The sequence below is a fragment of the Melozone crissalis genome, unplaced genomic scaffold (assembly GCF_028551555.1).
Source record: "Melozone crissalis strain CALT ecotype California unplaced genomic scaffold, PUWL_Pcris_2 ptg000002l_1, whole genome shotgun sequence".
In the NCBI taxonomy this organism is placed as follows: Eukaryota; Metazoa; Chordata; class Aves; order Passeriformes; family Passerellidae; genus Melozone; species Melozone crissalis.
In genome coordinates, this window is record NW_026535780.1 from 11,145,572 (window position 1) to 11,173,347 (window position 27,776).

A 27,776-nucleotide genomic window follows, 5' to 3' on the forward strand; every position below is an offset into this window, starting at 1 on the left:
TCCCTTCTTTTTTTTTTTTTTGGCAGGGAAGGGTCCCTGAACATCGGTAATTAAGAGATGCATTTCCACTTCTTTATTCTGTTAAGAGCAAGCTCTAGGACGTAAGTCAGAAAGATGTTTCCCCCCCTTCTCCCAACACTTTTTCTAGTCTATTATTCTTTCCCCCTCATCACCATTAGTTTCTTCTCATTTCCATTTTTTCCCAGCTGAATATATTAAAGCTGTCACAAACCAATGCCACCATTACCCTGTTCAGAGTGACACTTTTGATTCACTTCTGTGCAGCTCTGCAGCATCAAGGACAAGGGTGTACACAGGAGGAGGGATGTGCTAGCCCTAACACCTGTGTAGCTGAGGGCAGAGACTCTGGCACAGCACAAGGCATTGTGCCACCTCACTCACTCAGCTCTGTGTGTACCCTGAGCTGAGCAGACCCTCAAGGACTTCATGTCTCCAGGCCATTCCGACACCCTGCCCAGCCCCAGCCTTCCCTCACCAGGAGGACCATTTCCAAAAGGCAATTTTTGTACCAAGTAGCTCCTAAAAAAGCAATCTTGATTATCAAAGTCCCCCAAAGCCATTGCCAAGAAGCATTAAGAAGCTTGGCTTTGTTCCAGGGAATTGAGGGAAGGATTAACATTAGCTTCAAGTGCTGCACAAAAAAACCAGATGCATTTCTTTGTGGTCCAAAAGGAGCCTTGAGGTCTATCACAAAGACAAAGAGAAACACACATTGGGAGTGATCAAATGGAACAAATGGTGAAGGGGAAAAACATATAAAAAGATAGTTACATACACATTCTCAGAAAATCCAGGCTAGAATAAAGGAAGGTTTAAACACAGGAGATTATTTGACTTCTTTCATCATCTAGGTCTGTATTTTTCACACTGACATCAGATCATTGCAGTTATACTGCTAAATTAATCCTCAGCCTGCATTACCTCACATAAACAATTTTTGTCTCATTTCTTTCAAGTTCCTAGTCGAAAATATCTTTAGCCAAAGCAAACAGGTAAGGCACAAATATTTTCAAATACCCAGCATGCAAAACTACAGGTTTAGGTGTGGCTGGAGGAGGTGCAGCATGCACAATGCTCTCAACCTCTGAGGAGAAGGGGAAGGACAAGTAACACTGCTGGGAAAGATGACACCAGAACAGAGGTTTTGCACTGGGGAAACTGCATGTCTGCAGAACTGCAGTGTACTGGGGAGAGAAGCTGAATGACATTTGGTGGTGGTTTAATGACATGGAGGGCTTGAGCACTGCAGGGACAGAGGGACACGACTCTGCCCAAGAACAAAACTGCTGCATGAGAAGGATTCTGCACATGGTTTGACCTACACCACAGTTTATTTGTAAACATTTGTTACATGTGTCAATAATTTAATTGAACACAGACTTTGTACAATTCAATGTATAATATTAACAATGTCACACTAGAAGAGCACAACCGTATTCAGTTACAGTTGTACTTCAAACTTCCAAAATACAAACTATTTGAAACACTGAACAAGAAAGTAAGGGAAAATCTGAGAACAATGAAGGAAAAAAGTGCAATAAATCATGATCAAAAAAACCTGAAAACAAACGTAACACACTTCTTAGCTGGCTCCTGAACATCTTCAGGTATATCCATCTAGCTTCAATACTGCTTGGGTTGTGCCAGAGCACAAAGCCAAACTGTCTTCTTCAAGCTAAAAATCTTGCTGAAACAGAAACTTAAAACAGCTTTACAATGTGTAATGCATGTGATTTTTTTCCCCCAGTCAATAAAACTACCTGAAGAAAAGAAATTGATTTAATTTGTCTTTATTTGCAATACAATATAAAATAGATTCTTTTGGTATGAAGATCTTTGAGACCTGTTGGGTTTTTACACCATATTTAAAACAAAAGTCACATAGTTTGAAGCCTCTTGACCATCCCAATCACTGTTGCTGTACTAGAGTTTCAGGAATTTCAATAGACTTCTTTGGTTACAATTTATTCAGTAAACTTCAGATATGCAGATTTGAATATTTAAGCTCCTAAACTAGTGTTGAAGCCCCTAAGTAAGAGTGGCTTGAGTTTTAACAAACTGCAACACATCTGGAATTCTCACCATTAACTGTAAGATTTATGGGTATTAACCAACTCTGAGGAGCAGACTACTTTTATTGAGAAACTTTACTTCAGACAACCTAGTAACAAAGGATAATATCCTTCACTTAGCAACACTGAAGAATATGCAGTGAGAACAGTAAGTTTTCATCTATTTTCAAACCTTCATACAACTTGCACTATCTTCACTTTACATACTAGTATGGATAGTGCATGGCAAAATGTAATACAATACAGCAAACTAGCTCACCTAGTGCAGCTCACAGTAGCACTTAAAGTAACATCTATAGCCCTGGAAGTGTAAGCCATCACTACTGCTGAATGCCTCTACAGTGCCAGGTCTTGGCTTCATCTCCATGTAACAGTTCTCACAGTAAAGGTTTTCTCAGCCATTTATAGCAGATTGACATCCAATTCCTCTTCAATTTACTTTGGAGGAAATAAGGCAACTTAAAAACCACTATAGAGAGTATGTATGTCCAGTACAGAAAGTCACAGTAGTGTAAATAATCAACTTTATATGGGTGATGTAACTGTGATATATGCAGAATGCTAAGTTCAGCTGTTGCTGGTAAAATTCCAGAACAAAACTGATGTAAGAAAGCAGCACTGAGCAAACTGAAGTACTACAGATTTCCAGTTTCTTAGAGCAAAAGTCCTATGCTTACACTTCAGGAATGTACACAAAGCCAGTGAAAAAGAATGGGATCTTCACAGTTGTACATTAAGTCACTGCATTATCCTGTACATTTGTACATTTGTCCTCTTCGAGTTTTTGACATGCTTTTTTAATGCAGGACAGGATACAAACCCAAATGTTGCCATTTTTCACCTTGCTGCTGTTCAGCACCATCTGTGCCACAGATCCTTGACCCACTGTGTATTGCAGGATAGTAAGGACAGGATGATTAAGTCTCATTTTTAGTTGTGACTATTTAAAACAAGGCAGTTCTAGTAAAGAAGGGAGCTAGCAGAGAAGTCTTCACAAACCACATTGCTCGTCCTCCTTGTGTGCTTGACAGAACAGACTTTTTTAAGCTGGCAAAAAGTTGTTAATACCTAATATAAACAAAGTCATGCTACATAAAGTCATCCCCTACAAATAGAGCCAGAACATGATTTTAGATGAAAAAGCTTACTGTTAATTTTTTTCATGATCAACAGCTAATAGTTCAAGGAACACAGATTCACTGAATTTTCTGTCTTCACATCCTCTGCCCTTATCTTCCTTTGCTAACAACTGATGTGAAAAATCAAGAGCTCTGTTCTTTCAAACGTTAATCAACAGGACAGAACTAGTTGTCTACTTTAAACTCACTTTATGACAACAGGAATTTCCCACAGGAATCATCACCACCTTCAAATTACAGCCGAAGTCTCCCAGTGGGATCAAATTTCAGACACTCCTGATTTCACACCAAGAGGAGGATGAATACATTATCATTAAGAACTCTGCAAACAGAGATAACCACCTCAGATCCTCCACAATTCCATACCTCCACCTGACAGAGATGAGAGTGCACCACTCATCTTCAAAGTGACCTCAGGTCACCAGCAGGACATTGAGTCTGCACTAACTCAGCCTCCTCCTTCCATTGTACTGATTTGTCAAGGCCCCACCATTGGGCTGAACTACAGAATTCAACAATCCTTAATGCCCCATATCATCATGATATTTTTATTTAATCAGTTGGTATCACTAAGCTCTCAGAGGAAGAGCCAAATCTCTTACCTTTATACAGAAAAAATTTCAGTAATACAGTACAAAACTAAACAGAATTTATGTCTGAGTAACGAACATAGAAAACTACTATTGCAATTTTGTGGTGACAGCATAGAAATTTAACAATCATCAGAAAGCCTAGAAAGGGCATGTTTAGTTATAAAAGAAAGATTGTCTCAAGATAAAAATAGTGCTGACAGCTAAAAAGCTCTCTGTTGCAGCAAGATATGCAGTAATGAGTAACAAGTTCTAGACAGTTTAAGTACTTCCCCAGTACTGCAACACAACACATTTTGTAACACTATTTTTACATGGGTTATGCTGCAGCAGCAGCATACACTTCTTAGTGGTTGGCACTAGGAATTAACCATAATAGAAGAAAGGCATTTAGTGATCAATGCACAAGAACCTCTATTTGACCTGTTCCCTAGGTGTGGTTGAAAAGAACTGAGGAAGGGGCCCATCCATTCCATTCAGATAAGACACCTTCCTTGAACATGAGATTCTTGGCAGGAAGAGGAACACCCATGTCTGCAGAAACTGGCTGCAGAAGTGAACTTGAAGAGCCAGCATCATGGAGCTGATCCAGCGTTGAGATTCCTTCCTAAAAGCAAAACAAAAAACTGTGTCTTAAAAACAAAGAATATCACGGGTTAATCTAATTTGCAAATACACTTTGAGTTTCTGAAGTGTGTTACTACAGTCCAGTGAATACCAAATAATTATGGAAGTAAAAACAGAATAAACAAAATGAAGTATACAGATGCCTCAGCTGCATCTTTGCATGCAAGATTTGGTTTCCAAGAAACCTTCAGAGAAGCTTGAGACTTACAACTGAAGACCTAGAAAAAAATGAATGGAAAGCTCTAAAATCTTCAGGACATCTATCAGACTGCTATTTACCTGTACCATGCTAAGATGGATACACACATTGGGAGGAAATTACTTGACCATATGCTGAGGGGAATCATTTCCCAGAAGTTTGGTTTTCTCATCTTAAAACTCACAGCAGCACCCTTTTTTTCCCTTTCTATGGACATCATCTAGAAATGGTATCTCAGAGATAACATCTAACACATTTGGATAGGAGCCACTTGAGACTGACAGTTGGTTTCAGGGCTTCAAACCTACTGGGAATCTCTAACATTCTCATCAGGAAACAGTTTCAGGATGACAGCATCCATAACACTACCTGGTTAAGTAACCTGCAAATTCATTATCTTACTGAAAACAGAGTTTTAGAGAAAAGTGTCACAAGACAGAGCACCTAAGCAGATTCAATGTTACATATGGCTTGCCTCCATGCAGAATTAGAGCAGGCTGCAGACCTGACACTCCTCTTTGCTTACTACACAAGATCGCTATTTCCTACCTACACTCCTAAAAAATCCTTCCAGAGTCTGTAGTTTTACATATCTACACTCACTGAACACCAAGGTCTAGAGGATCTGAGGACAAGTACAAAAGTGACTGGCATGAAATCCATGTTGACATATTTTTTATATGGAAACATTGATTTGAGAGGCAGATAAATTTAGCATTTCCCTGGTTTGCAGTAAATCTCTCCAACATATCCAAGCAGCCACCACATCACCAGCAGAGTAGGCTCTGTTACAACAGGAGGAGTGAAGGACAACTTTGCTGAGCAAGTGCCATAAAAAACAATTAAAATAATTATGCAGTGGAAGTAACCACAGAGTTGAGTCAAGTATTAAATGAGGCTAAAAAAGGGATAGGGAAGTACTTCCTTTGTCCTTCAAATAGTTCTTGAGTGCTTAATACAGTTACCATTTAAAGAAAAGGCAAATAAAGCAAACCATGTATGTTTTCATACACCCAAGAAAGGCAAGTAGGAGGGCAGAAAGGATGACAGGTCATACAGAACAATTAACATCTGGATTATTGCTCCTTACCTGGAATGAATGAACAAAATTAAGGACCTGAAGAGACAGCTTTCTACTGGAATGTAGGAGTTTTTGAAGGCTGTAAAAAACAAAAGAAAACAAGCTATGGTCAAGGTACACAATTTTTTACCAGTGAAGTACCTGTAATAACATGCTCACAAGTAACTCCAGCAGTATCTAACATCATGTGACAAAAGCTTTCTCACATAAAGCTTGATAATATTGTCACCACTGAAGAGGTGCTTGACTCATCTGCTTTGAGTCTAGTCAGGTAAAAGCTATTTTAAACACCATTTACACTGAATAAAATGAAACTACTGCAATTGAAAAATATTATTTTATGTAAAATAAGTAATATACTAGACTCATTCTTATCCAGGACAGTCTGGTAACATGACTTTTAAGAAGTTTATTAGTGACACACTGCTGAAAGCAGGTCAACTACTATAATAATAGCCTTAAGCCTTCTTTTCAAGCAGCCTTACTTTTGATTTCCAGAACTGTGCCTTAGGGGAAGAAAAAAAAAACACACAAAAAGTCCCACCAACCCCCCCACAAAACAAAACAGGCAATCCCCAAAATCCCATTGTTGAAAGAATAATCTTTCATAAAGAAAAGCTGCAGTAAAAAGCATTAGATAGATGGATCCTAAGCCATGACTAAGCCATGATACCAACAGTAAAGACAATTTCTAAAAGAGCTAAATGCATTTTATATCAAAGCAAGCTCTCCTCCCCCACTCTAGAACAGTTAAGAGGAGAGAAAAATGCTGCGCTAGGCTAGGAAAGGAATATGAGTAGGAAGGCACCCCAATTTACTCTTTTCCTGATCTGCTTATAGACAGTTTGAAACAAAGAATTAATTTTTGCTTTAGAGCAACTACAAAAAAAAGCGTAATCTTAATCTTACCACAAGTGAAGACTAGTTGTACACATCTATGAGCCAAAAAAACCTCCCTTACACATCAGAATTAGCTACTCTATAAACACAGCTCAGTTCTGGTTTATAGTCATTGAGTTGCAGTATCTCTTTTGCAGAAGCTCCAGACTCACCATCTGTTAAACCTGCAACCACTAAATTACAGCTCACCTTTCTTTTCTACATAATCCGTGAGTGGCAATTTTTCTGCAGACTTTCTGATTCAACTCAGAACTGAAAAGTGGAATGCCAAAGCATAATTCCAGGGGAACCCATTCCAGTTCAGTTGTGGGTACTACAGAAAGAACAAGAGATAACCAAAGTGTAAGAAAAAGAAAGCAACAAATCTCATTCTGGGGTCAAAAATCTTAGATTTGGATCCACTAGACAGCTCATGCTTTTTAAAGACAGCTCATCTACTGAACTGCTCATTATTTAAGGGAATCTGAAGAGGAATTTCATTTGGGATTTGTCCCAGAGAATAATCAAACATTGAATTTAGATCCTTAAAAACAAGGTAATATTTAGTACAAGCCATTTGCCATGTTTTTACCTTCAAGGCTTTGCTTGACTGCAGAATCCATTGAGGGTTCTTCTATTACCATCTCAAATGATTCTGTGCTCCCATTTACATCAGATCCTGATGCCAGTTCAGTCTCCCCTAAAGGCAAAGTAATTCTTACATAAACATGCACATGAATAGAAGCTTAGTTACCTTTACCCAAGCTCTATGAAGCTATAAAACTGGAAGAAGGGCCAGGGAGAAACATAGGGCTGGACTCATTTTGGAATGAAGAGCTATTTAGGGATCCACAGCACTTATGGAAGTTTAAGCTATGGCATATAAAAATGTTACAATTTATTTTTTTATATTTAAAAGAGTATTTCTTCCCTTTATTGACTGTTATAGTTCAGTCATTTATCAATCTGTATTTGGTATTTCTGAGCCAGTCTTAAAGAAGAATTAGGAAGTAAGCCTACTGCCAATAGATTTACACTCAAAACTAGTTCCTATCTGTGTTGGATAGTATTTTGTAGAGTCACAAATCAAAGAATTTAATCCTTTGCTCAAGTGATTGTATGTGAAATTAAGGGGACACAGATAAAAAAGACAATTATTGGTAACCAACCTCTTCCATCAGAGGCATCACTCAGCTTTCTGTTAGCATGTTGACTTGAAGGATTCAACATTGTGACATAGCCACAAAAATGCTGCAAGTCCACTTTGTTTCTCAGTATTTTTAAAGCTGTATGAATGCCCATGTTCACACGAGAGAAGTCTGAGGAAACAAAACATATTCCAGTGTACTTTTAAAGAGGCCTCCCCACAACCATGTGGTTCCTCTCTAGGCCAGGGTAAGTTTTTTATTTGGATTTTTCCTGCTTATTTTCCTGCTTTTTCCTGCTCCATCTTAGCAATCATATTGTTAGATTTGGGATAACACCAAGCATGAAGTGGTATTTTATAGTATAGTAAGAGAGCCAAGGAGAAAGAAAAATGCAAATAAAAGGTAATCTCTCTCCTACACAGACACATTCACAGCAAACATGGCAAGGTTCAGCTAGGAATCAGGTGTCCAGCTCTTTCAGTGCCAGAGTCTTCTATGGCAGATGCAATGCAAGATAAATGCTTCACATGGCTGAAATTCTGAAGAATCGGAATACAGCATTAGAGCTTAACAAGAAATTTCAACACCGAGTTGTTCATGTCAAAACTTGAGAGATTCTAACTTCAGGGTTTCTTCCAACTTCATTCTAGATGAAAAACCAGACATATCAGAGAGAGCAAATATAATAGTAACAAATTTTGAACCTAGTAAAAACTAAATTAGGAAGTTAGAAAAGTCTGGGCCAAGTAGAAATAAAACTAAGTGGTAGCCTAAATAATTTTATATTTTGTACCTGGAAATGCATACTTTTATGACTGCTCTCACTTGGAGAGGTTATAGCCTCAACTATGAAAAACTTCTCTCCTTTTCACCAAGGAGTAATGAGAACTTGTTAATTCCTGCCTTTCAAAATCAGTTGAGCTAGGCAGACTTCAAAGGAATAGATTTTGCTAGCAAAGCTTTTCCTGAGGAAAAAAACACCATAGTAGGCTTCTGATGCTAATAATCAAGGTAAGTTTGTTCAGTTTTGGCCTCACCTGTCTTACAGTTAAGAAATGCTCAATACAATATTACTTATAAAAGAATTACTTCTGCAGTTAATAAATATGCTAGTTAATAATTCTTTACACCTGTGTTAGGAGATAAGCAAGGCCAGAAAACACATTCTAATTAGGTCAGAGAAGACAGAAAGGGGAAGGTCATATGTCTAAGCTCAGAACAGACTTGTCAACCATTTAAAACTTTCCATTTTCTCATATGACTCATAAGATCAACAAAATTGTTTGAGAAGGATTATTGCAACCTTATTGCACAAGGTGATGTGCAACAGATGTGTAATGTAGTGTAGAAATTACACAGAAGATGATCCATTACCTCCCTGTTGCTCAGCTTCATCAAAAGGGAAAGGTATGTGCATTGTTTCTCCCATTCCATGCATGCCATGACCCTGAACAACAAGAAATTAAATTAGGAACAGAAAAAATACTCATCAGCTTAGCTCAGTCCTACTGTGCTCCCTTTTAAGGAGTAGCACCCAAGCTGATGAAACAAACCATTGGAGGTATTTATGCATTAAACACCTTGCTTAGCTGAAATAATTGGAGTACCCCACCTTTGCCCTTAAAATGCATGTGGTAAACACAGTGAGGTAAAGTTTCACTGAAGAGGAATAATTTTTCTCTCCAATTACTGGCTATAAAAATATTTTCTAAAGGCTGAGCACTTCTGGAGCAAAAGGGACTTCCCACTCCTGCATACAGAACATTTTTCAGCAGTCACAGGCCACTTACAAGCTGGTCTTTGAGAACATGTAATTTTATGTTTGTTACTATATTAAACATCTATTTATTTAAATTATTAATTCTGAGAGTTCAGCTGAATCAAAGAAACTGATGAGGAAACAATTTTAATTCTTCCAAATAGAAAAACCCAACTTATTCTGCAGTTGGTGATAAACAGCATGTTTTGTTCATACTTTACTGTAAGAGCTAAATACCAAGCAGTCTGAAAAGCTGTATTTCTTAAATAACAGTTCATAATAGCAGTCACTGCTGTCTAAAACCCTTGTGGACCCTTCACTTTCATCCCAGTTTACTATCTCCCCTACTTTAGCTACCAAAACTCAATATGCTTGCCCAAAATAACACATACATAGTGTGAATTCAGTGCAAAACCTGTGTCTTAACCACCACTGAATCACAGCAGCAAAAAGTTAAATGTATTTTTCAGCTCCTGGCCAAAGTGTAGCTCTTCTACATTGTCAACATCCTCTACCACAGAAGAGGTTAACTCAAAAAATTATGCAGGTTTTCATCATTTATACAGAGCACTCTGTACCTGAATCAGAACAGCAGAATGAGTTAAAGCATCATTCAGCATTGTGAGCACATTTGAAGTAGGAACTACTCCTGGGTCGTGGCCCCAAGACGTTATTAGCAAGCGATCATAACCCTAGAAGAGAGAAATTAAGAGAGTGTGTAGTAGTAACGAATTATCCAAGCACATCAAGTGACACATTAGAGCTAGGCATTAGCATATCATTACAACTAGGAGGTTATTATGGGTAATTACAGCTCTACAGTGCTATACTTGTAACCAAGGATCACTCATGTTTGTATTCTTGGTAAAGACCTTTGAGATCTTGAGGTTTGCCAGCTCCAAAGTTAAAATTTTGGACAGGAAGTATCTGTCACCAAATCCTGTAAAAGTATGTGGCCACTGCAGCACCCTTCTGGCAAATAGGAGATTAATATAATCCCACATAAATTTAAAAGCAAACTATAAGCTAGATAAACTAACACTATCAGCAAAGAACAAAGATAAATCAATCCCCAAAATATCTATCAAGGACAGGGTGGGGAACAGGAAGACAAAACCACAAATAACTTCCTAGTTTCTCAGTTTTCAAGATTGAATTCCACTGCAACTCTGTAAGATTTCCAGAAATATCTTGACAATTCCCTAAGAAAATGATGTTACAGAACAGTAGCAGGAGAGAAGCACTCATATTCCCATAGAGGGGAAAAAAAAAAATCCAAACTGGGAGATCCTTTAGTTCAAGAAAATCTGTCCTGTCAGCACACTGAAATTCATGCAGTATTCTGAAGTTTCCCAAGGCTACCACACTGAATGCTTCTTTACTAACAAAAGTGCACAGTCCTTACATGTACAGGTAGTTTAAACTAAAGACAAACCAGGGTTAGAATCAAGGTCATCACCAATGGCCTTACAAAATGCTTTCTGCTCTAGAAGACTTGATTCATTTAATCCTATGTGATCTTACAGTAAATCCTAGAAATACAGGTAATCTAAAAATTTTTGAAATCATAAAGGAAAGGGACACATGAAAGGTTTGAGAGGAATCTACAAATCCAAGTGCTAGAGAGGACTGCTGATATAGGTACACCAAAGAATGCACCCCCTTCTCTGAATGTTTCCAAACCTTTCCAAAACATTTAGTTCCTCATATATTTACAGGATGAAAAAAGTGAGATGAAAACTTTAGAGGCCTCTGCAATTATAAAATTAAACAGTACTATTTTAAAAATTCTGATGTGAACAGCAAGACCCAAACACTGCTAAATGCCCACAGCATTCCAAAGCAAAGCCAATAGATGCAAGGAATTTTTGGTTCAGGCAAGATTAGAAGCTGTCATGGCCACTTCCATCTACATTTGTCCAGTATAGAGAATACCCAGCAGTGCTCTTTTGTGGCACATTTGTCTTTATTAGTATCTCAGAATGGGAGAAGGCAGCATTTGAGATCTTTCAGGCAGAAGTTGATCACCTGTGTTGTTTTGTGGGACTTCCTGTCAAAGCACTGAATGGATGATAAAAAGTTAGGTGGATTCCAGGCTGGAAGGAACTGAGGAAATCAACTCATCAGTGCAGAACCAACAACTCCAGTCACAATCTCTGTGTACAGAGAACCACATGCAGCCGGGAGATCAAGACCAGAATATGCAGGAGAGTGGAAGGGTCTTAAAAGGAAGCATTACATAATATGCTGCTTCTTCCTGTTTCCAGATACTGCTACAAGTCAGGCTACAGGGCTAGGAAGGGTGTTTTTTTCAATCCAATGCAACCTTTATTAAATTATTCTGTCATTAAAATTGTAGGGACAACTACAGCCAACAACTCCAAAGTCTCCAGCACAGATTTGGACAAACAGGAACTGATCATGGTAGCCATCTTCTAAACCAGACAGAATTGTATTTAGAAGTGATGTTTCTTGCACAATGCTAGGAAAAAAGCACAATATACTAGGTCTCCATCTTTTAACACAGCTCTTCTACATTTTTCTAACACTCTGTGGATGGGCTAACAAACCTCAATTATTAGGACAGCAGTGCCACATTTTACACTTAACTTGAAAGGGGTGGCATTAAATATACTGGAGTCACATTCTGACAAAGGGAGAGATATAAGTAGCATTCCTTTATCACAACTTCAAAAGAAAACAAATCAAGATGCTGCATAAAACTTGCTTCTAGAAAAGGAACATCATCTCCAATGAACTGTACCTCTGACTTCACCTGTTATCCCTAAATAGCATACAGGATATCTTTGAAACACTTGGAGAAGGAAGGGAGAGTAAATCCACACACAGACTACCTGAAAAACATCTGGGAGTTTTCGAAGGCGTGTTCCTTTAGAGAGCAACAGGGAGGGTGGTCCTTGTCCAGTTATGTGGTATATGTACAGCTTGAACCAAACTGAACTGACTTCTGGTATTGCAGGCCCAATGTGCTGAAGAGATCATTCAAGAAATTATAAATAAGTTCAGATTGCAACCATCATTCATACAGATTTAATTTAAGAAGAAACAGTTTAAAAGAAATACAAATCTAGTTTTTGAGCACTGAAATACAAAGGTATTACTCTCCACTAACTATACTCTAGGTACTCAGTCCAGTGACACAAGTGTCTTCACAGTAATGTATTTTCTGTGATTCTAAATTCAAGAACAAAATAGCTGTCACTGACTCTAACTTGAACAGAAAATCTCTTAGTAAGTTAAACAGAGTTAATTTACTAAATATTCATATTTTTCCTCAACTTAACATTTTTTATTAGATTAATTACAGTGATATGCTACATGTTAATGATTTTGTCACTTTAAAAGGGACATCTGACAGATTTTTTCACCTGGGGTGTACAGCTGCTAATAGGTCGAATTTCATTGGTGAGTGGTGCCATGGAAACCAGCAGAGTGTAATTTTTGTTGAGAACTCTGCTGCAGGTAGCTGGATCCAAACCAAGCAAACTCTCACATCGTAACAGGTCCAAGGGGAACCCTAGGTTCAAAACACAAGATTCTTAAATTATCACTTAAAATGGAAAGAGAAACTATGATTTCAGATTTTCTATTCTCCGCTAAGCCATGAATACAGCATTTCCCACAATGAAGTTTTAAACAATTGGGCTAATTTTAATAAATCTGTACAAAATTTTAGTAATTCTAGGTATACAAGGCTGTCTGACACTGAATTAGTTCCTCACCAACTAACTGAACATGGGAAATAAACAGAGATACTGAGACAATTACCTAAGTTTTAAAAGAAAAACCTAAAAAACTGTCGCCATTAGAAGAATACATTCATTTTCATAGCTTGAAAAATGTTTCTTTGACAGAACAGCTGACTCTTCTATATGCATTTTAGAAGCATGTGATTTGAAACAATCTCTTTCTCAATTTCAGCTTGTCTTGCCTTTATTACACTTTAATCTGTTGCTGTGGATTTCAGTGCAAACTTTGGCAATCAAATCTGTCATTAAACAAGCAAACCCAGTAACACAGGCTCAAAGGATGATGAAAAATATTTCAAAATATTTTTAAACAAGTAGGATACTGACTGCTACAAGAGCAGCAAGGGCAGAAAGCTGAGTCCATGGCAGGTAAGTAAACCAATTTAGGGTTTCCAGAGGTGCTGACAGTACCATTGTTTGGTTGATCAGGCTGCACAGCCTGCGCCCCCAGGTCTTTATTGTGCCGCAGGAACAGGATCGTGTTCCTCAGAGTTAGGGCGTGGTCAAAGTATCGCTGTGCTTCCCCCTCCCCTGTGCTCTGAACCTAAACAAGAAACAAACAAACAGGAACAGGATCGTGTTCCTCAGAGTTAGGGCATGGTCAAAGTATGGCTGTGCTTCCCCCTCCCCTCTGAACCTAAACACAAACAAACAGGAACAGGATTGGGCTCCTCAGAGTTAGGGCATGGTCAAAGTATGGCTGTGCTTCCCCCTCCCCTGTGCTCTGAACTAGAACAAGAAACAAAACAAATGCAACTGGCAGGTTGCTCACATAAGGATCAATCACTGAAGGGAAGTTGAACAAATTAGCATTCTAAAGCTTTATAACTGAGTAATAACCCTGCAGGTTTTATGCAAAGGTGATCTACAGCAAGTATTAAATGAAAAGCAGGTCTTGGCCATGCTAGTGGAATGGTCAAAAAGTACACCAAGACAGATCAGAACCATGACTCACTCTTTAGGTAAAGGACAGAAGTGTCCAGTCATCCTGACTGGTATGAAATGATACAGCAATTAATAGCACTTCTACATGATTCTACAGTTGTCCTTCTAGAATTATCTTTAGAAGGTGAAGTTGGCCCCTTTAAGTGCTGGAAAAGCATTTTGTCAAACATGTAACAATTTACCTTTTCCAGCTCCACCAAGAAGCTGTCAAGACTCTCATCTGATAGTTTCCCAACTTCAAACATAGTGACTGCATGACTTTTCAAGTTCTGAAACAACAAAACAAAACTGTCTTCTTTGAGAACAGAATGGGCAAGGAGAAGTTGTACTAAACAAAATTACCCCTTAACAAATATACAGAAGATTTTTTTAGTATTTGTTTTTTAAAATAAAGCAGTTTTATATTGATGTCAAAGTAATTTAAAGCTTTATATATTTATTCTTGGCATAATACATCAAACCATTTGGACATACTGGTGAGAGATTTCCCATCATTAAAAAGGCAGTGAGAGTAGAATCAAACAGGAAGGCAATGCGCTTTGTGTGTCCACTGGACAGGTTCAGGCTGCTCACACTGGCTGTTTCAGCTAATAGAAAACAAAAAGGAAGTAGATTATCACATTTATTTTATTTTAAAATAGCACCATTAAATTTAATCAAATCTAACAACAAAGGAAAAAAAGGAAAAAGTTAGTTATCGCTACACAAAGCAAACCAAAATTCCCTTATTACTACTAAACTACTGATTAGCTTAATTCAGAAGTTGGTATCTTTGTATCAAGTTTATATCCACAATATAGATCAGTCTCATCTTCAGAAAGAAGTTATTTAGCTGAAAACTCTTAAACGAAGAAGTAGACACCACCTCCCCCACTGAGTAGTCCATGTGACAAAAGGATCTACATAATCTGCGTTTCACTTGTTTCTAGATCTCTTTACAGCCTACATCACTCTATAAATATAAAAATAATTGATCCAAATGTATTAAAATTTACTGTTAGAGCTAACCTGGATCATCTTGACTGTTGGTATCTGTATCTGTGGCTGATGACCCAGCTTCCTGTATAGGACTTCTGTTTTCCCCACTGTCCCATGAAAGCAGCATCTTTTGAGGATCCAAAGTACTCCTATTAATGTGAATTAAAATCCACATCTATTGGTCACTGTAGCACCAGAGAAGTATCTCTGCCTTCCAGTGCTAGTAGTCCATGCACAAGCATACCAAACACATGCCTTTCAATGTCCAAGCCCTAAATCAGTCAAGTTTAATATCCCTCAGGGTCCTGCTTCAGCAGAAAGGCTTATTTGAGGGGCTTGAAATATCAGACTGTGAAAAGATCTTAAAAATCAAACCACCATCATTGAGCAATTCAATAGAAAAAATCTAATCCACTTTGTTCTCACAATGTGAAAAAGCATTAAAGAGAACAGGCAGAGCAGTAGTTTTAAATGGCTTAGCAGATATTGAACTAAAAGCACCTAGCAATTCTTAATTAATGCAGCTTGGCATTTCAACTTGGAGAACTCTGTTGATTGGTATTAACAGCACTTGCCTGGGAAGTGATATAGATGCACACCTAGGTGAGAGTGTCACTGACAGAACTGCAATGGGTCCTGCAAACAAGCAAACTCTATGCACATATTCACTGCCAGCAGTGCCAAGAGCCACAGCCTCTGTAATAGCACACTGACAGCTGTTATTTCTGGTCCCAGGAGTCTAAAACAAATACATTCATCTGCTGGGAAAGTGAGCAACTAGGTACCTAAAGGTCAAAAAGCCAGCACTAAGTAACAGCACCAAATGGAGCACTCTGAACTAACAGGCTGAATTACCATTCCTCACCCTCAGTTTAACATGAGGATCATTTATTCTTGTCTTTATACACATTAGAAAGCCAAGTGAGATTTGTTATTCCAGAAGTCTTAGAAAGCAACCAACAGCTTTAAAAACAGATGTTCTAAGTTTTTCCTTCAATGAGAAAATAAGCCTCAGAAAGAGTAAAGACACTTACTTCAGTCTGTTTACAGAAGGAACATTCTTCCATGATGGATGAAGATTATCCAGGTTTATTACTTGGCCTTTTTTATGAGCAAAGCCTAACCGACAATACATGGACACAGCATTCTGCAGAACACACACAGAATAAGGAACTGCTCTGGGAAACCAAGGCTGCAAACAGTGAACTTTCTGTATCCAGTTACACAAATGCATTGTACATACATACCTTTACTAAAGATAAGTCAATCTCTAACACGTTTGCCAGCTTAAAAATAAAAAAACACAAGAAGTTGAGTCAGCAATACAGTATTGACAGGGCAGGAAATCACTATTTGTGAGATTTGGCATCTTTCTATTAGTTTTATTTCTAAACCCAGCCTATACTGTTAGAAACAATTTTGTCTGCATCAAAGATGATGAAAAAAGTGCACGAAGCCTCATAACTGTCCCATCTGAAAGCATGCAGAAGAAATATGAGGCTATCTTCCACTTAGTAATTTCTAGGCTAACCTTGTATATATCATTTTAAGTTAGACATGTATGTCAGAAGACAGGCAATGAGGAAAACAAACCCTGGATATATTTAATGGGTATTTTTCACATATGTATTCAGCAAGTTTTGAGAAGATCTTATGAAAACATATTTCTCATACTCAAACAATGCTTATGCAAAAGCCACATTCCTATTTTAAGCCAACACCCTGTGTGCTTTCACTGCCAAAGAAAAAATTACTTGAACTTTTCTCACATTAGCAAAACAGACTTTGTTCCAGTTCTAACTTACAGAAAAGCCTACTTTAGTCAACTCTGTGTAAGTTCATTCCAGCTAATGCAATTGTTTCACTGAACTGAAGGTATTCCTTCAAGATCAAAGCACTATAGAAGCTACAGGTTGCATCTTAAGCCTTGCAGTATGTGTAAACAAAACCACTGTATATCAACCAGTATCTCTCAGTATTTTTAGCAGTGTGCTTTGGGCCATTTTCAAATATTCCTATCTCCCAGACACAGGTTAAGTTTTACTTACCTCTGCCACATTAGTATGTTCATCTATTGAAACAAATATCTTGTACAGTAGTGTTTCAAAGTAATCACCTTGAACTCTGTTCATCACAAAACCTTCAAGTGGTGGCACTGAAATAAGATTTACTTTCAGAATTACAATCTGGTAACTCAGTTTATTGAACTGAAACTGTATTAAAACAGAAAAATTAGTTTACACTTTAGTTTTCATGGCATTTGCAATTTTGACAATTTCTCAGGCACAAAGAATAAAAATCTGAAGACAGCATATGAGGTATTTAAAATTCCCCCACTCCTTAAGAAAGTAATGCTTGTCAACATGTTTTCTTACAGAAACTAAAGCCACACTACCTTCCATCATAGCCTTGCACTTTCCAGCTCATCAACTACAGATCATTTCCAGTGTCCAGCCCATAAAATGATTTTAAAATGTGGATGGAGATTAAATCACAACTGTGACTGGAGTAGGACAAAACGTAGGTGTGGGTTTTTTCCCAAAAAATCCCACACCACCCACATACTCCAGAACTGAGACCTCCAGAACAATTATCTAAGCAATAAGTGTCTTGTATTTAGAGGACTTTCACTTAAATGATCTCTACACAGCAATGCCAGGTACTTGTGCATGACCAAGTTCCAAACAACTTATGCCTTTGCAGATTATAGTGAATTCAGAAACCCCTGAGACCTCTCACAGCATAACAAGCTGCTCAAAGGGCAGCACACATGCTGTGCTAGTCTAAGCTCCTACACAGTCTCCAGGCACAGTCTGTGACTAACTGAGGTGACAATACCCATGAATAATAGAACTGGTATCTATTAAACCTTACATCTGTCTGGAAAGAAGTCAAAAACCCACGTATGTTTGGTAAGCTAACTACCATTCTCTGTGCTATTCTTCCTTTTATTACAAACTTAAAGGAGGGTACTTATTAATTCATGCCATGACTCCCATAAAAAAATCTCATCTCACCTAAATACGCATTCAATACAACCTAAGAATTCAAGTTGAAATAAATGCTATATACAATAAAAACAATGTTTTAATAGGATTGAAAACATTTAGTCAGTGAAGAGTTTCATAGCTCAAATGTTTTGTTTGGGCACAAACACGTATACAGACAAGCAGTTTCCAAGACAGAGAATTACAGAATGATTAAAAGGAAACTGAGAAAACATAGGCATAATAACATGAAATATTTACTTACCTGCAATACAGCTGTCATCAGATATTGGTACATCAAGGTAAATAAATCCTTTGTTGTATAAACCTTTTTAAATAAAAGGACAACATTTTAGAAAAAAAAAAATTTCAAAATACTGAAGATAAAAAGCAGGCTTCCCCACCAGCCAATTCCAATTTTAAAGTATTTTTTCCTAATAGCCTCCCCATCAGAATATTTATTTGCAATGCACAGGTCAATAAACCACACCTGATACCAACCAGGTGTCACCCTAAACCAGGGTTCCTCACTTGCAGCCTGATGCAGCACACTTGGAACTCTGCAAGTACTTCCAGGACAGCACAGCAAAATGACCACAAATTCAAGAAGTTCAATTTAAAAAACATAAGCAAATCTCTGCCTAAATGTTAACTTAGTTTTCAACATCATCACTGTATTGTCAAGAAGTGGGGTTTTTATTTTCAATTGGCTTTGCCAGCTGAAGGTGCTGGCTTTGTTTGGCTACTCAGACCAGAAGTCACACACCTGGTAGCAGGGATACAAATTAAAACACATCAATTCTCCTATTTTCCAGACACTACTAGAATTTACTAAGCAAGATCTAAAATCAGAAATGTTCATTAAAACTTACTGTGAACAACATTGAAGTCTAAGGAACCAGCAAGTTGAGGACCTGAATCAATGATCTTATCAATAGCAGACTTCTCTGATGTAGTACAAATCTAGGTTAAAAAACATCATATTAGTTTCTTGTAGGAATGAGTCTGTGATACTTAATGCCACTCAAAATACTCCCAAACACTTAAGGCTCAAATCAGTCACAAGTAATGTAAGAGTACAGGGAGTAACCCACGTTCCTAGCCAAAATATTTATACTGAAGAATTTACTGCAGTTTCTGTTCAAAGTCTCCACATTTTTTAGTTTGTTCCCACACAAAATTATGTATGCTCTAGGAAAGGAAATTAATTGCACAAGAATTTGGCAAGCAAACACCACAGTATAAAAGATTTGCTCTTTAAAACTTCCAAACAGTGTTCAGCCACACAATTGGAATCATTCTAGAAAGAGGCCCATTACAATATCAAAGTAACTGGCTTCAAATTAACTACCCTGGGCTGCTGGGATGTCCAAATATGAGCAGCCTAAGATATTTCAAAAAAGAGATTCCATCAATGCTTTAAATATTTTCTAATTTAAACAAAAAACTTCTAGAGAAGAGAATAAATCCAGATCAAATGACTGTAAAAAAACCACCTGTGAGAAATGAAAGCAGAATGAGGATGAAACAGTAACTCATCTCACAAGTTTTTTATGTGCAAACAATGAAAAACTAAGCAGACACAAAGAACAGAAACAAAGAAAATATGTATCAAATCCACTGCCATTCTGATACTAATTACAGTGAAGCTGTAGAAGAATTCAGTCAAAGCTGACCTGTCAGGGCTTCAACATGAAATCTAAGAAAACATACTTTGTTACTTGTTCCCTACAAATCATATGATCATGCACATAAGTTACAACAGACTGGTTGATACAAAATCACCTCTACACTGTACATAGTGCAGAAAGTACAAAGGGGAGAGAGGGCAGAACACCTCAAGGGAAACATAACAATTTCCATTAGTTACAATCTGAAAGATACTCATAAGAGAGTTGCTGCAAATTAGTAACACAATCTTTGTGTATTTCACGTGAGAGCAAGCCCCTGCTTTCAGGGACTATCAGTATTCACCCAGATTTAGAGAAGCAATCCATACACACTACCTTGATGTCATCCTCAGTGATGTACCCAGCCTGCACGACCCACCACGCCTCTATAGCGATCTCCACGGGCTTCACAGGCAACAGATCATGGGCAGTTTTCCTTCTGAAAAATTTCTGCAGTGGTACAGTCCATTGGAGAGAGTAATAAAGAGCACTTCACATGCACAGACATTCATTTACCTTTATAAAACTGATCTGTACAAAGATCCATTTTTAAGTACAATATATTTACAGACTGGAGACACACGTGCTATTAACTGTCACTTCGCAAATTTCTCTCGTCTCTCAGATCACATGGAAACAAAAAGGAAAAAAAATATTTCCATCTGATATTGTTAGATCTTCCCATAAGCTCATCCATACTGTAGGTGTTGCTAATTAAAATCCACATTATTCCATTGTAGTAGGATCAAATCCAAATTTAAACTATTTGTGACATTTCTAATTTGAACAAGTAAGAGAGCACAAGTATAGAAACAGGGTATTTTAAAGAAGTTTCATGATTTCAAAATACACAATTTAGGAACATATTTAATTTACTTTAAGGAACAAAGTACAACATTCTCAATAAGCACAGAGCTAAAAAAATACAGTGAAAAAACTGAAGGATAGTGTTTATTTATAGAGCTAAATAGCTTCTCTTTCATTGCACAGTTATTACTTTTTGGTTCACTATCAGCTGCACATTTTGGTAAGCTCACTTTCAGTTAAAAGACTATGAAGCTACTGCAAGAGCACTTCTGAGTGCCCTGAAGAAAGGAAGGAACTGTTGAAACTAAAGGCTCTACTTCTATGAACCATCAGAGTGCTTTCCACGTGTGCTGCTCACATCCAAGGATGTCTGTGCACTCATCACATTGCCTTAGAGAAAAACACACTGCAAGAATTCACACCTAGATGGATCACTGTTCCAAAATAAACTGTGAACTCAATGGCACACATAGAAAAATGGAATAATTCTTTCAGAATCAGTAGCTGTCCCTGCTTATAGTGGCCAAGAGACATTAGTTATCTGGTACCATAAAGTACAGTTCCAAAATTATAAGATTAACAAAATTTAAAAAGTAGTAATTAATGTATTTTCCTTTACTAGACTTTAACTTAAACCAAAAAGCTCTTTATTAACTTGAGGAAACATAATAAAATTAACAATACACTACATCACATTCAATTAGCCACACTATTAAACTGACCAGGGCCAGAAAATTATTCTATTCTTCATTTTCTATGAAATAATATGGGGTAGGGGGACAGAAGGGTAAAGGAATGGGAGGGAAAATGAAAGACAAACTTACTTTTGAAGACCTGCATTGGTTCATTAGATCAATATACTGGTTTCTTCCTATGCCAAGAAGTCTTAGACCTGAAAAATAAGTAAGGTTTTATGTATCTTAAGACAGAATTAAGCTGAAGATATATTAAACATTCTTCAAAGAATCAGACCTTCTTCTTAAATAACCTTTTTAGTTACTCTTACCCAAAATAAAAGGACAGTTATAGGAGCTAAATTCATTCCATAGTCTATCCCCATTCTTTCACTGTGTACAGGTTAAGGGGAAAAAAAAAAAATAAATACCCTATCACTCAAGTCACAGGGTAGCAGGTCATAACCCAACTCCTTTCCTTCCATCAACAACTTCAGATTAATAGTGATAGTTTCTCTATCCTTTAACAAAGCCCATGCCATGCACTGGATTAGAACTCTTAAGAACTAGAGACACAAAAGGCCACTAAGTCTTCTAAGGAATATGATTGAGATACAGTTGAGTTAAACTGAAACAAAATTTAATTCCATAATCTCTAGCCTTCAACCATTAAGGAACCATGAACAGACAGTAAAAAACTATTCATTAGTTTTAAACCATATTCTGTCTCAGAATTAACTTTAACTCCAACTTCTAGGTCAACACTACCATTTATGAAAAAATGTAATTAAGGAAATTTAAGTCAATTACACTGCAGTCACTGATCTGCAGCTGTGCTAAGATAACAGAATTGCTGGGGGGCAGCAGAAATCAAACAAAAACAGCAAAACCACCGCTTTCTTCAAACTCCTGACTAACACTAGATTTCCAACAAGCAAAATGGTGGTAAGGAAAGTTGTTCATCTGTTTCCCTGCTGTGAAAATTACACAAAGGCTAACTAATAATTAAACGAAAATATCCTTCTAAAACTAAAACCAACTGTTTCCAAAAGCTGCAGGCTACTCCTCACCTGACTACACACTATCCTTAAAAATAACTTGATGAATTAATACAAAAGGCAGGGAATTATGAGTTAACTATAGAAAACATTTCAGTGGCAGGTTAATAACATCCCTGTGCCATCAGTTTACATTTTGCTCTGTAAGACTTCTGAGTAGGCTACTGATCTTACTCTGTTCTCCTCCAGAGGTTCAAGGTTTTTGCTTTCAAAGCTACTCATCCCATACCCAGGTGTAATAGATAAAATATCTGGCACATCCAGAGTGTCATAAAACACCAGATCCTCTTGCCTCTCTTTTCTGGTACATCATCCCTCAATCCACACCGATGCCAATTCACAGGAGTGTCACTTCTCAGTGTCCTGCTAAAGCCTTCAGCCCAACACATGCCAAGAAAAGCACACTAGGAAAGGACCAGCAGCTCAGTTTGCTGATATACACCAATGGGAAATGCAGGCAAGTAGCAATGGACAAGCAAGGACAGAGGCAAGGTTTTGTACCACACCTATGTGCATTCAAACCAGCCCAATTCCAGTCCTGCCTGTACTGACAGACCTTTATATGAAGGGCACACTTAATATCACTATTCAAATGTTTTTACACCTTCATTCACATACTCATATTTAAGCAAACAGATGCCTGCAAATCCATCTTCAGAAGCTCCTTATTTCTAACTCACTGAAAGTAGTAATTCATCTGGGTAATACTTACAGTCAGCAGCAGTGAAGTTGGGTAAGGAATCATAGCTTTTTTCACTGTTCATTATATCCTTAAAAAAAAAATAAAACTTCTAAGTTGCAAGAAGAAAGTCATAGTTTCAGAGAAGCAGGTCCAAAATTCTGCCTGTTGCTTTTACTTTAAGAATTAAATAAAATTAAAACAGATCTATTAAAGTCAGTTACCTTATCAAACTTGACAATTACTTGATTAATCATTACACAGTAAGTTGAATACAAAAAATGTGAGACTTCTGGTTAATGTAAGCTTTGCAAAGAAAAATGTTGGCTTGAAAGACTAACAAACAAAATCCTGTATCTCTCTCCACAAAAAACAAATCAGCACACAGAATTGCCAACAGTAATAACAGAATAAACAAACAACTAACCCATTATGTCTGCAATCATTATATACAAAATAGAATAAAAGCACTTCAAATATCCAACAAAAATAAAGGTTGCCAGAGTGCTGACAGAAAACAGAACCATCCTTGTTCTCATAAAACAGATCTGCTTCAGGCTTCTCAAAAAGCTTCCAATATGGTTGAAATGAGATATTTCTTTTACAGTTTTAAGTGAAGACTCAAATCTCAAACATCAAAAGGGAAAGACTGGTCTGAGAATAAGTCCCACCCCAGCTCAATATGACAAAAGTTCAGCTCCTGAAAGGCTAATGGGGCAGAAGGGAAAACACTGCAGGTAAAAGCAGTCCCCTACAAACTTTCCTTACTGTTTCTTTACTTCTTGGCAGGCCTACAGAAAACCAAAAAAAGCATACAGTGCCTTGTATGCTTTATTGGGCCATTACCAACACCCTCCCACCACAGCTCTGCACTCACCTCCATTATCCCTGTGTAATAGGAAAATGGTGTTACCCTCAGACCTTTGACCATGATGTCAGACAAATGATACGGGTACAACATGAGATGGTCTCGACTGTATTTTAACAGATCTTCATAATATTTACGTTCATCTTTCTTGACATGCTTAACTGCAGGGGGAGAAAAAGTTACAATGTTCTTTGATGTTCAACTTTTCAAAGAAGTGTTACAACAAAGGGTTAAAAACAACCTAATGGCAATTGACAGAAAACTACAAGTTAAATAAAGTAGTGGAGCAAGGAATTCAGCATCCAAAGATTTCTATACATGATACAAGTAGCCTCAGAGACTTTAAGGAGCAGATTTATTTAAAAGGTCACCAGGAAGTGGCCCATTGAGACAGAACTCATGCAGCTTGTAGAAAATTATCTTTTTATTATTTGCTTTGGGAAGAAAAATGGATTCAGTCAATGTGAACTAAATTGAAAGCCTGCAAACAAGTCATAGCCAAAAGCTCCTGTGAGTCAGGATAACTGTCTGCATCTAACCTAGTGACAGACTTAACTAGCCAAACCCTCTCTTAATTTCTTGGAAAATGGCAGCAGAACTACAATAGGAATTCAGTTCCACCTGCCAACTCTGTAACCTTCAAGAGTGCTTTGCTAGAGAAGTTGTCAAATGGACTCAAAAGTCATGATTTTTCATGCTTTTATTATTTAGAAGCATTTAGTTTCAAGGAAGGAAGGACCTTTGAACTGGATTTGCTCTAGCAGTTTTAGAGCAGAGACAAGCTTCCACACAGAAGAGTGGGGCAGGACTCAGAAGTCACTCTGCCTCTTTACTCACCTAAGTTATTCCGGTAGCGCAGCTGATTGCGGATGCTGTAGAGCACAACCTGCCTCTCATATTCCCTCTGGGAGTTCCCAAGACCCTTGAAAACATAAAGGCCTTTTAACTGACTTGCACAACCCCCACCTTGCAGTTAAACCACTGCAAAGTGTCTTATGAGGAAACACATGCAGGCAGTTGTCATTGCTCAGGGAGCCCCCCAGTTCAACATGACAATATGTTTAGTCTCTCTGTGAGTTCAAAAACACCTTTAAATAGGTCTTTACACAGGATGCACATTTAAGCAATCATTTTTAGATTACTTTTTCCTAGTACCACTCTGATAAAAAGGGAGCATCTGATTTTCAAATCAGACATGATGCATCAAACATTTACCAGCATTTAGTGTCATTCAGCCTTGAGAAATTACCCAGAATTAATGTAGCACAAACAAGCATGGTGAATGATGTGAAGCTTTATTTACTGCACCTAAGAAACTTTTAACACCAAAAAAAAAAAGGTGAAACAGCTCAAGTTGCAGCTTTGCGGAAGTTAAACTATCAAGTGATCCAGGGTCACGAGATTAAGGAACAAGCACAGCACATTACTTGACTATCACAAAAGAAGATAAAAAGAGAACTTTGGTTCATGCTTCAGATGCCTTATTTCAAGAACTATCCCCTCAATATTTCCCAAATTACTCTTCTACTCTGCATCTGCAACAAGTGATCTGGGTTGCTTGGTTTTTCTATTGCCTCTCCTGATTCCCTCATTGAAGCTTATACTAAAAGACATCCTTTGACAAAAAGGTACTTTCCTGCACATATGGGATAAACAAGAAAGCTGCATACAAACTGCAGAATCAGGAATTAGAAAAGCAACACCTGATATCAGAGACACGGTCTGGAATTGATTAAATATCTAAAGAGGGAGCCAAGTGTTTTTTCAAAGGACAAAAATATTAAGGACTATACTAACAATAAAGCAGGCAAAACAGTATTCCAGAAGGTACATTAAATAATGCAATAAATACTGGCATATTTTCTATCCTGAATCACAAAGCCAACAATATGGCACTCAGCTGGACAGGTAAAGAAAAATCATCATTTATTCTCCTCTTACTGCTCCTGGAATCTCAAACTCAAGAAATTGCATTACTTGTGGCCTGCAGCAACTACTCATCCTCTCCACCCTTCCTCTGTGCAAGAGCAGAAATTGTTCAACAGCATCTGCTTCAAAGCAGTGGAAGACTTTGGAACGAGAACCTCCTCTCAACTCGACACAATACCTCCTCTTTGCTATCAGAGGCCCATTAAACCCAGGCAATCAAAATTTCATGAGGTTTTCTTTTCCATGAGCCACCTGCAGCAAACAATTCTCTGCCTACCGAAACACGGGGCTGCACAAGGCTCCTAAGGCGCCTGTCCCGGTCCGGCTGCCCCATTCGGGGGTGACATAGGGGACACCTGACCCGGCTGTTTGACACCTGCACCAGGGTGGCTGAGTGGGACCCCACATCTCCCTCTGGGACCCCGCGGCACCCCGATGTACCCCTCTCCTCACTGAGGCCCCACACACACACACGTACAGTCCCCGCCTCCCACACACAGCACACACCGTTGCCTCATCCCCTCCTCCCCACACACACCTCGCACACACCCAGAGTCCCTTTCCCCACAGAGGGGCTGTGCACACCCCAAACCCCTCTGTCCCACAGAGCGCCCCACACGCCCCGCGGCCCGCCCGCCCTGTCCCGGGGCAGGCAGGGCCGAGTGCCCCGTGTCCCCCCGCCGCTCCCCGGGCCGGCAGCCGGGCAGCCGCACCTGCCTGACGCTGGCGGGCAGCCGGGCCCAGGGGTAGTTGTGGCGGATGTGGAACTCCACGTCGATGTTCATGGCGAGCAGGCCGGGCCGCGGGCCCCGCCGCCGGGAGGCGCTCCGGCCCGGGAAGGAGGCGCTCCCGCCCCGGGAAGGAGCCGCTGCGGCCGGGGCCGCCCTGCGCTGCCCTGCCCTGCCCTGCCCTCCGCCCGGCGCCTCCCGCCCGGCGCCGCTGCCCGAACCGCCCCGGAAGCGCCGCGTACGCAGTTCCGCGGGCGGGGCGGCCGCTCCTCGCCGCCGGGACGGGACGGGACGGGACGGGAGCCTCGGCGCGCGGCGCCGGTGCCTCGGCAAGGCGATCGCTCCCCGACCGCGGGCTGGCACGAACCGGGAACAGAGCCAAGCCCGAAATGCCTCCGCCGCCTGCCTGGTTGGGTTTAACAGCAGCGTCCGCCTAGTGCCGCTCGGGATGCGCCCGGGCAGACGCGAGGGGCCGCTCAGAGCGGGGCGGCTGCAGCGGCACAAACGAGGATTCATTCCCCGGCAGGGAATGACAGCATCAGCTCGGTTGGAAAGACCGCCAGGATCATCGAGTCCAACCTGTGGCCGAATGCCACTATGTCAAATAGATCATGGCACTGAGTACCACATCCAGTCTTTCTTTAAACACCTCCGGGGACGGTGACTCCACCACCTCCCTTGGGCAGACTGTCCCAGTGTGGGATGGGATGGGATGGGATGGAATGGAATGGAATGGAATGGAATGGAATGGAATGGAATGGAATGGGCTGAATGAAGGCGATCTCTGCGTTGAGCCATGGCCCTGGGCTCCACAGCTGTGCACAGCAGGCACTGGAGCGTGCAGCCCTGAGTGCCCAGAGCGTCCCATCCTATGTGCACCAGGGATGTGTACACAGTGTGCACCCCCTGTGTGGGGTCCCCAGCAGGTGGAGTGTCACCAAAGACACTGCTTCAAGTAAAACAGCAGCAGGTGCCCCTCCTGACCTTAGGATCTGGGTGCTTCTGAGCCGTTTAAAATTTTACCTGTGTCAAAATCAGTGCCAAGCATTTTCTTACTGTTGGAGAATTACTAATGTGGGAAGGGCTCTCTATTTTTTACATTATACAACATTTTAGTGAATAATTTTATGTATAAGAAGAAAAAAAAAGGTATGTGAGGCCCTGGTCC

The 27,776-nt window shown here is 39.2% G+C and overlaps 1 protein-coding gene across 1 annotated transcript; it reads right to left on the bottom strand.

Annotated features, from left to right (window-relative positions):
* Positions 1-2,826: 2,826 nt before the first annotated feature.
* Positions 2,827-26,712, bottom strand: FAM91A1 (family with sequence similarity 91 member A1). Its single transcript, XM_054286528.1, has 24 exons — positions 26,594-26,712; positions 24,789-24,873; positions 23,961-24,112; positions 23,117-23,174; positions 21,497-21,564; positions 20,202-20,315; positions 19,068-19,158; positions 18,461-18,523; positions 17,257-17,363; positions 16,456-16,494; positions 16,243-16,355; positions 15,239-15,357; positions 14,705-14,817; positions 14,413-14,499; positions 13,697-13,829; positions 12,905-13,053; positions 12,371-12,505; positions 10,094-10,207; positions 9,131-9,203; positions 7,778-7,927; positions 7,201-7,308; positions 6,819-6,942; positions 5,739-5,808; positions 2,827-4,429 (listed from the first exon to the last, which is right to left on the bottom strand). Exons 1-24 carry the CDS (start codon positions 26,663-26,665, stop codon positions 4,253-4,255), a joined length of 2,514 nt encoding a protein of 837 aa, XP_054142503.1. The 5' UTR covers positions 26,666-26,712; the 3' UTR covers positions 2,827-4,252.
* Between the last annotated feature and the right edge of the window lie 1,064 nt (positions 26,713-27,776).

Coding starts and splice junctions, on each gene's coding strand:
- FAM91A1 (XM_054286528.1), bottom strand. CDS start 26,665: ATGAACATCGACGTGGAGTTCCACATCCGCCACAACTACCCCTGGGCC. Junction 16,495..17,256: donor AACATACTAATGTGGCAGAG/GTAAGTAAAACT, acceptor TTTATTTTTAAG/CTGGCAAACGTGTTAGAGAT. Junction 7,309..7,777: donor TGATGCCTCTGATGGAAGAG/GTTGGTTACCAA, acceptor CTTTGCCTTTAG/GGGAGACTGAACTGGCATCA.